The sequence below is a fragment of the Canis lupus genome, chromosome 7 (assembly GCF_003254725.2).
Source record: "Canis lupus dingo isolate Sandy chromosome 7, ASM325472v2, whole genome shotgun sequence".
In the NCBI taxonomy this organism is placed as follows: domain Eukaryota; kingdom Metazoa; phylum Chordata; class Mammalia; order Carnivora; family Canidae; genus Canis; species Canis lupus.
The window spans coordinates 7,940,560-7,950,205 of NC_064249.1; the positions used below are offsets into that span (position 1 = coordinate 7,940,560).

The 9,646-nt window shown below is 52.0% G+C and overlaps 1 protein-coding gene across 1 annotated transcript in view; it reads left to right on the forward strand.

Moving 5' to 3' along the window:
• CAMK1G (calcium/calmodulin dependent protein kinase IG) overlaps positions 1-8,904 on the forward strand; it is a 30,368-nt gene extending 21,464 nt beyond the window's left edge. Inside the window, exons 5-13 of the mRNA XM_025429795.3 lie at positions 932-1,070; positions 1,717-1,840; positions 3,193-3,268; positions 4,302-4,414; positions 5,166-5,244; positions 6,916-7,003; positions 7,225-7,649; positions 8,154-8,276; positions 8,616-8,904. Of these exons, the coding sequence (XP_025285580.1) occupies positions 932-1,070; positions 1,717-1,840; positions 3,193-3,268; positions 4,302-4,414; positions 5,166-5,244; positions 6,916-7,003; positions 7,225-7,649; positions 8,154-8,244 (1,135 nt within the window). The 3' untranslated portion in view covers positions 8,245-8,276; positions 8,616-8,904. The remainder of the gene's footprint in view (positions 1-931; positions 1,071-1,716; positions 1,841-3,192; positions 3,269-4,301; positions 4,415-5,165; positions 5,245-6,915; positions 7,004-7,224; positions 7,650-8,153; positions 8,277-8,615) is intronic.
• The last annotated feature ends 742 nt before the right edge of the window (positions 8,905-9,646 follow it).

The window sequence follows — 9,646 nt, forward strand, 5'->3', positions numbered from 1 at the left end:
GTCCTATCCTGTGTGCATGTCGGTATCCAGTGCCCCGGAACAGTGAGAAGGGGGCCAGGACTGTGAGAGAATTGGCTCATGGGAGAAGTAGGCTGGACTGTTTCGTCCAGAGAGGGCCTCAACTGAGCATTTCACTGTCTTCACATACTGGAAAACATTCATGTGAAAGAAGGGTTTTCTTGCTCTGCATGGCCCCAGTGGGTGGAAGTGGCATCTGCTGGCTGAAACTGCAGGGAGTGGGTTCCAGCATAATATAGAGAAATATTGAGAAGGTGCTGAAAGACAAAGCAATCTTCTTAGGAGGTAGTGAGTGGTCTCCCTCTGAGGTGTTCCAGGATGGACTACAAAACTTCTTGGCAAAAATAGTATAGATGGCATTCAAGAGATGGGGGACAGACTGGATCCTAAAGCCCCTGAATCCTGAGATACCATACCATTGGAGTCTTCAAACACCACTACAACTCCACCCATGATTCTGGCTTTAGGTAGCCCAGTTGTCCACAATGAGGAAAGAAAACCTGACCCAAGCACACACAATTCATCTCATTCATACACCTTCTCTTTCCTGCCTTGGCCTGATTTCAGTCTCACGTCTCCTTTTCATTGTGGCTCCCTGGTCCCAGGCCAGGAAAGTAGGCAGCTCCCACTAAGTGATTATTGGCTTCTTGCTTGACTCTAGCCAGGAGCATTTTGTATTTATTTTAAGGAAAGGCCCAGGGAGAGGGTAATGGCCCAAAGAAATGACTCCCTCGTGATACCATTCCAACACCCAAAGGAGATATTCTCAGAGTAAAGTAGACCTCCCTGCCCAGGCCATGAGCACCTGCCTGTTCCACCACAGTTGTGTCTTCATGGCTACAGAGCAAATAGACTTATCTCCCTTTGACCTGAAATAAGACCTGGATTCCTGCGCTTGCCCCTATGCCCACAGTGTTTCTGGCGGGGAACTCTTTGACCGGATCCTGGAGCGGGGTGTCTACACAGAGAAGGATGCCAGCCTGGTGATCCAGCAGGTCTTGTCAGCAGTGAAATACCTCCACGAGAATGGCATCGTCCACAGAGACTTAAAGGTGCCAAAGTGGGAGTCCTCAGTGGGAAACAGAGAATGACCCTTTAGGAAGCTGCCTGGGTCGTGGGCAGCCTAAGCCCCATAAAATGAGAGGGTTGGACTAATAGACTCCTAAGGCCCCTTCTGCCCTTAGATTACTTAAACAAATCTTAAATGATTGAGCAATCACTGCTGATTTTCATCTCAGCCTTTTCCTGAACTTTTTACTAGGCCTCACCCTATTAGGATACCAAGATAATCCACGTGTTTCTTAAACCTAGCCACGGTCCAAATCAAATGTAATAAATACTTACTGGGATCAGCATTGCATCAGGCATGTACTAGACTTTGGAGAGATCAGAGACAATTAACTTTAGTTTGGTTCCCTCAGTCTTAGAGTAGCTGGGGATGAGGAGAGGGTGGGAGTAGCACATTAGTGGCTATAAAGCTGAGCACATGAGGGTCATAAGCAAAATACAGAGTGTTCGGATATGGGGTTGGGGGCTGCAGTAGGAAGAAGGAGGGAAGAATTGGGGAAGATGAGCCTGACATTGAAGTCAGGAGCCCAGAGCTCAGCTTCCTAAGAAATTATATATCAGGGGAGGGAAAGAAATACATATTTCAGATGATTATATCCTATATTGCCTCACATTGCTCTTCTCCCACAGCCTGAAAACCTGCTGTACCTAACCCCTGAAGAGAATTCTAAGATCATGATCACAGATTTTGGTCTGTCCAAGATGGAACAGAGTGGAGTCATGTCCACTGCGTGTGGGACCCCCGGCTACGTGGGTGAGTCTGGGAGTAGGAGGAAGGTTGACCAGTTGGCTGTGTTCAACTTCATGGATATTTAACAGAGAGGGCTGGTTCTAGGGACACAGGGCTCAATTTCAGGGGCAATCCAAATAATCCATAATGATCCATAATGAATTCAAGCTTCAGTATGAAGCTTAGGGTAGATCCATGTATCTCTGAAACTACCCCTCCTGCTCCCAAACCCTACATCTTTAGAAACAGCCTACCCCTGAGCTCTTCCCACAGCGCCTGCCTATATTTGGCTCTCATTTTTGCACACAGATTCCTGGCTTTGTCTTTCTGGCTAGACAAGGGGCAAAGACAAGATCATAAAACCAGAGATTGTTGGATTGCCAAGGAGTTGACCACTAGCCCCCCCTTTTCCTCTCTCCCACTTCCAGAGGAGACCTCAATGCCCCAGTTCTTGGTATCCCAGAGGCATAGTGTTGAGTTTAGAACTGAGGAACCCAGGCATGCCTCCCCAAATATATTCCCAAAGAAACACCCTAGGAAACTGGCAAAGGTGGGGCCTCCTGCTTAAACAGGAAGCTTTTAAGGCCCCCCAAAAAAGTAAAAGCAGGCAAGTAACCAGGTGGAAGCATTCCTGAGATCCACAGAGAGGAAGTCAAAACTCAGAGCATCCGCCCCTGCCCTTTCCTTTTAGCAATTTATCACCTGCTTGAGGATGGCATGTAGGAAGGAGACCTCTAACTTCATAGAGGAAATCTGCTCTCACCCTCAAAGAGAGCTCAGTCCGTATGTATTGAGTTCCACTGAATACAAAGCCCTGGTATCTGGGATAAATATAGAAGGTAGCTCTCTACTGCTCCCAGACAGAGGACGACATGGCTCATTTTCTCAAGGAGCTCTCAATCTGATAGGCCAGACTAAACCTCACCCTCAGAAGGTAACTGAGATGGATGGGACAGTTGTGACCTGCCCTCTAAGAATTCCTCATTTAATGTAAAAGACTATCTCTTCCCTCAGGGAGAACCCCATCTAGTAGGACAGAGACTGCCCGTATATTGCAGATATCCCCATCTGAACAGAGACACACAGCTCCAGCCCTGGGATGCCCTATCTTCATGGGGAGACATAGACTTGCCTTCAGACAGTATTTAGCCTGATGTAAGAGTCCTAGGCCCTGTCATGGGGATCTTCCAGGCTGATGGAGGAAGGTTCAGTCTGATGGGAGACCCTACCCTAGGAAAGGTTTCATTCTTACAGAAACACTACCATCCTGGGGGCTTTCCTAGTCTGCTTCTCTAAGCCTCTTCCTGACCTTTGACCCTTGCCCCTCAGCCCTCTCTTCTTGTCCCAGCCCTGACTCTGCCTTTGGTTTGCTGCAGCTCCGGAAGTGCTGGCCCAGAAACCCTACAGCAAGGCTGTGGATTGCTGGTCCATTGGCGTCATCACTTACATACTGTGAGTAGAAGCTGGCATTGGCTCAGTTCCTGGGAAATCTCAGAACCTGCTCATCCTTTTTCTCCCCCCCCCATCTTAGCTCCTCAAGCAACATCCACCATCAAAGCATGTGCATGTGCATGTGCGCACGCACACACACACACACACACACACACTTACCCATGCACACAGCTCCAGAGGTTTCTGTCCTGGTCTCCACCAGACAATTAAAACAAAGCTCAGTGTGAACCCACTGTTCAGCCATATGGTTCTCTTCTTCTTGCACTCCCACCTTCATTTACTCTTTGTTAATGTGTTGAGTCCTGCTCTGTGGAATGAGCAATGAAGAAAGGAGAGGCCAGGCCAAGCCAAGTTGGAAGCCAAGTGGGCAGCCAAGTGGGCACAATGTTCACATCTCAGATGTTTCTCCTGGCAAGTCCGCCCAAAGCAAAATGATGGCCTGAATGAACCTGGTCATATTCTTGGGCTCTCCTTTCCAAACCTACTCATCACCCCTTCCCCTCCATCCCTCCTCATCTACAGCAGCTTCTGCTTTTAGGAAAATAACCTATTTATCCCTTCGTATGGACTCAGTTCTTTATTTACTAAGCTTATGTTAAATAATTACTGTCATTCATTCGTGTGCTCAACAAATATTCATTGACAGTCTATTCTGTGCTAATCACTGGTTTAGGTACTAAAAAACAAAGAACAAAATAGCCTAAAAAAATCCGTCACGAAATGTACATTCAAGCAGACATTCTCTCATCTGTCCTAAGATATTTTATACATCATCTAACTGCAGGGAGGCATAGGAGAGGCATTGAGAGCTTGCAGGAATAATGCATAAAAGGGCCTTCCACAGCTGCCTGTTCCAACCTTTGGCTCCTGCATAAACACTCAATGGGGCCTGCATCATTCCAGAATCAGGCAGATCCATGTCCTGCCCCTACTGCTGGTTGGGGATCCTAGTTCCTGCCTGTGTATGCAGTGGAGGTTGGCCCAAGGAGACTGGGGTCGTTGAGTAGCATGCTTCCTTCTTATTTCACTGCAGGTTGTGTGGGTATCCCCCCTTCTATGAAGAAACTGAGTCTAAGCTTTTCGAGAAGATCAAGGAGGGCTACTATGAATTTGAGTCTCCATTCTGGGATGACATTTCTGAGTCAGGTAAGGCTAGCAGGTGTGAAGGACAAGATAACAGGCTCAAGGCAAAGGCTGCCAAGAGAAAAGAGTGTAACAATGGATGACAGTCCTGGCTCTTGAAAGTCCCCGGGGAATCTTAGAGAACAGGCTGCCAAGGAAAGTGGAGAAATCTTCATCTGGCTCAAAGGCCAAAAAAATTATTCGCATCTAAGCTTCATGCTTTTGTTTTCCTGGAGACAGAACCACAGCCTCTCTGGTAAAGTAGTTTAGAGGGGGGCCCGGAGGGCAGAGGCAGGCACTAGGGAGTGTTCCAGGCAGGAGTGGCAAAACCAAGGCCAAGTTTTGCCTTCATTATATATCAAGACTGAGAGCATGCAATGCCTGTGTGTGTGAGAAAAGGCAGTCATTACATGTCGTTGGGTCCATCAAGTGGAAAGCAGAGGTGGGCCGAGGCAGCACTCACGTGTGCCCACGTGTGGGTGCCTGCCTCTGAATGGTGCAAATGCATATGCTTGTGGCATGCAGGCACGTTGGGGCCTCGTGATAAGAGCTGTATATGCAGCGCTGTGTGGGTGAGGCTACGTAGAGCCTCTCCTTGGTGGTTTATGGTGGGTTGTTGTTAGGTGGCTTGGATTTTTTTTTTCCTAAGACTCTTAAAATTGCCTCTTTGGAAAATTAGCTAAAGATGCATTCATTGCCACCCACCAGCCCAGAAGTGAATTTCCATCAGTCATGAAATCTGGTCCTCAGTTGTATCTCTGATTTCTCCCCTCAGCCAAGGATTTTATTTGCCACTTGCTGGAGAAGGACCCGAATGAACGGTACACCTGTGAGAAGGCACTGAGGCACCCCTGGTGAGTGAGGATGGGGTGGGCTATGGACCCTGGCTCTGTGATTCCCAAATGCCACGATGACTCATTCGCATGGTGTTTCCCAAGAGTTTGCTTGCCCTGAGCTCTTTACTCTTGCGGCATCCAAGGAGCATAGACGTGTTGATCAGGTCCAGATGCAAACAGCATTTAATGACACAGGTTCTGACCCAAGACTGGCAGCTGTCCTATCAGTACTAGGGTATAATACTCACTACTAGCTACTCAAGAAGCATCCAGAAATAGGCAGCTCCGCCCTGTCCTTGAGAGCATCATTTCACTGTGGGGTCAAAACCTGTTCTGAGTGAGGTGATTTGTGAAGAATCACAAAGCAACCAAACAGTGAAATGAATAAATGACGTTGTACAACACTGTTTTTCCATGCTAAGACCCCCGTGCTCAAGATTCACAATAGTGCCTCACGTCCTATCACGGCAAGCCTTGATTCGTCTACCTTTGCAAGTTTTCCCTAATTTTTTACCTCTGACTTTATTTCCCCCAAATTCCCAACACACCTTCTCTGTTCCAGAAAGGCCTAAAAGCTGTATTTCTCTCTCTATTTTCTTTAAAGATTTTATTTATTTATTCATGACAGAGGCAGAGACCTAGGCAGGGGGAGCACCAGGCTCCCCGTGGGGAGCCCAATGCAGGGACTCGATCCCAGGACTCTGGGATCACGACCTGACCTGAAGGCAGATGCTCCACTGCTGAGCCACCCAGGCATTCCTGTATTTTTCTTTGTCCCTTCCCCTACCCCATATCCCAAGCTCTTTCCAACTTCCACCTTGGGTCACATCATTTTTACCACCTAGAACATTCTACCTCTTGCCTTATACGTAGCATCCCTCAGGATCCAGACTAGTTTCTGCCCTTCCCTGAAACCCTGACTTCTCCAGGCCACGTTACGCCTCCTTACCATTCTTTATCCATGACACAGATTACCATGAGTTACTCTAGCTCCCAGCATGGAACAGGGCACCGCAGCTATGCTAGAAAGGGATCAGAGATCAGGGTCCCATCTGTCACTTCTCTGTGTCCCTGGTGCCTAGAAAGTTCTGTGTGTACGGCAAGTATCTGAGGAACACTTAGAGATGGATGTCCAAGAAAGGGGCCACCTGTATCAGGTGGCCTCATTAAGGAAGGCTTCTGGGAGCAGGTGGGTCCTGAGTAAATTTTCAAACTATAGGGTAGTGACAACCCAAGCACCCTCTGACACAGGGGCCAGAAAACTTTGTCTGTTAGAAGCCAGAAAATAAGTATTTTAGGCTTAGCTGGCCCTCCCACCTACCTGGCACCTAGTCAATCTGCCCTTATAGCATGGGGGCAGCCGTAGCTCATGCTTGAGCGAATGGGCTCATCTGTGTCCCAGTGAGACGCCTGTTTACAAAAACAGGCAGTGGGTAGATGTGGCCGACAGGTCATAGTCAGCCCACCCCACTATAAAGCAAGGTTTTGGTTTTGCCAAAGCATGGGCCGTGCAATGACCTGCCCAGGGGCACGGAGGAGCCCTGGCTGCAGCCCATCCCTGCTGTGCGCCACCCTTCTTCCGAGGCACTCCACTCGGCTCACCCTGGACCTGCATGCATGGCCCCCGCCCGACCCCTGGCTGGGTTCCCCCAGCTCCCCACTAACCAGGTGTCCCTTCTACACCCACAGGATTGATGGAAACACGGCCCTCCACCGGGACATCTACCCCTCAGTCAGTCTCCAGATCCAGAAGAACTTTGCCAAGAGCAAGTGGAGGGTAAGCTGCCCTTTCCGGGAGGTAGGCCGGGTGTTCTGAGCCCCTGGAGGCTGAGCCGGGGCCGGGCTGGGGTAGGGCCTGTTCCTGGGGCTTCTCTGCACCCTCTCTGGGAGGAGAAGTGGGCACATGAGTTTCAAGAGGCCACAGGGCCAAGGGAAGGCTTGAGCCCCGGTGCCCTCCAAGAACAGAGGTGGCCAGAGGCTGGTCTGGTGTCTCCTTAGCAAGCCTTCAATGCAGCAGCCGTGGTTCACCACATGAGGAAGCTGCACATGAACCTGCACAGCCCAGGCATCCGCCCGGAGGTGGAGAACAGGCCACCCGGCCCCCCAGCCTCAGAAGCCTCGAGACCTGGCTCGTCCGAGATCACCATCACCGAGGCCCCGGCCCCAGACGAGAGTGTGGCTCCGCCCACCCTGACGCGGCTGCCCTGCCAGCACGGTCCCCGGCCCACGGCGCCCGGCGCCAGGTCCCTCAACTGCCTGGTCAATGGCTCGCTCCGCATCAGCAGCAGCCTGGTGCCCATGCAGCAGGGGCCCCTGGCCGCCGGGCCCTGCGGCTGCTGCTCCAGCTGCCTGAGCATTGGGAGCAAAGGGAAGTCCTCCTACTGCTCCGAGCCCACGCTCTTCAGAAAAGCCAACAAAAAACAGTACGTACCTTCGGCCAAAGGCAGAGGCCTAGCCCTGCTCAGGCGACGGGGCTGAAAGAAACTGGCCCAACAGGGAGAGCCTTGTGTGGCGGCGAGAGCCCTGGATCAGGGGCGGGGCGGGGGGGGGGGGGAGATGCCTCCAGTCCCATCCCTACCACTCGTTGGGTGGCTGTTGGCAGATCCGTCAATGTCTCTGTTTCTGGTTTGCTCCCCTGTAAAATCGCGTTCACCTGCTCAGCCCATCTCACAAAGGTGCTTACAAGGTCAGGGAAGCAACGGGAGCTGCAGGGGCTTGCAGAAAGCGGAGTATGCGCAGTGGTGGGCGCTAGGTTTCGAGTCTCCGGAACCACGGTGTTTTGAGGGCCTTCGTGGTCATCTTTGTCCTTTCTGCGAGGGCCTGTTCTCGATGGAGGGAGGGCCGAGTGGAGGCCACGCCGGGGGAGCCACGCAGCCTGTCCCCCCTCGTCCAATGCTCCACAGCCCGCTGCCTCGTTTACTTTCCAGGAACTACAAATCCGAGGTCATGGTGCCCGTGAAAGCCGGCGGCAGTTCCCACTGCCGGGCAGGGCAGACCGGAGTCTGTCTCATTATGTGATCCCTGGAGCCCACGCAGGTGTGGATTTTCAGGTGAGGCAACTCAGAGCTGGGGGGGTCTGGGGGGGTGCAGGGCCAGTGTGAGGGCTCAGGGAGGGCTCCCGTCCCAGGGGGGCGAGCCCGGCCGCAGAGTCGCAGGGACCTGATGCTGTGAGTGGCACCAGGAGCTGCGGGCCCACGCGCCCACCCAGACCCCCCCTCAGCACACGCTCCTGCCTCCAAGCTGCCAGCCAGTGGCTGGCGTGGGCTCCGGAACGTGGTCGCCTGCCCACCGGCGTGAAGGACAGGCGGCTTCGTGGGGCCAGGCCCGGGGTCCAGGGTGGGCTCCAGCTGGCCCAGAGCCCTGCTGATCACCTCCCCATCCTGCCCCAGGCCCAAGGCAGCGCTGCAGCCTTCAGGATGCAAGAGACAGCAAATTGGTGACGCGGTACTGTCCGGAGGTGTCACCCTGGCCAGATGCCTCACCCAGTCCCCATGAAGTCAAACTTGGAAGTTGACTGTTTTCATTTCAGCTGCTAAGTCGCCTCTCGCTTCTCTTCTTCTCTGTCCCGCCCTGAAAACCAGGGGCATTATTCTTGTCCCTCCCTGGTTTTCTTGTGCCCCGGCCCCTCCGGCTTCATGCTCGGTGTTGTGCTCAATAAAATGGACATATTTTTCTCTATGAGGCTTTGTTTGGTTCTTCTTCTTTTTTTTTTTTAAGATTTTATTTTTATTTATTCATGAGAGACAGAGAGAGAGAGAGAGGCAGAGACACAGGCAGAGGGAGAAGCAGGCTCGATCCCAGGAGCCCACTGAGCCACCCAGGTGCCCCTCATTTGGTTCTTAGAGTCACACGTGGCTCTGGGGGTTTCCGAGCCTGTGTGGAGTGGAAGGTGTACTGAGGGCTTGGGTTCAGGGTAGAAGCTGGCAGGGTAGGGGCTGACACAGACTGAGAGCGTAGCTGGTGCCAGGTACTTAGTGACGTGAGTTACATCTGTTTTTTGTTTTTGTTTTTTTTTAAGATTTTATTTATGTATTCATGAGAGAGAGTGAGGCAGAGACACAGGCAGAGGGAGAAGCAGGCTCTATGCAGGGAGCCTGACGGGGGACTCGATCCTGGGTCTCCAGGATCACACCCTGGGCCAAAGGCAGCGCTAAACCGCCGAGCCACCCGGGCTGCCCAAGTTACATCTGTTGACTCATTTACTCCTCACAACAACCCCCGGGGTAGGCTCTGTTGGACCTCCGGCACCCATTCCCCTAATGACTGCATTAGATGATCACGAATTTAAAGTCCGGCCCTGCCCTGCCCCATCTGTGACCCTGGGGGGACCAAGACAGCCTTCTGTGCCTTGGTTTCCTCAGTCGTCAAATGGGAACAGCAGCACCACCGACAGGAGATAGCCCAGACGGAGCATGTAGCA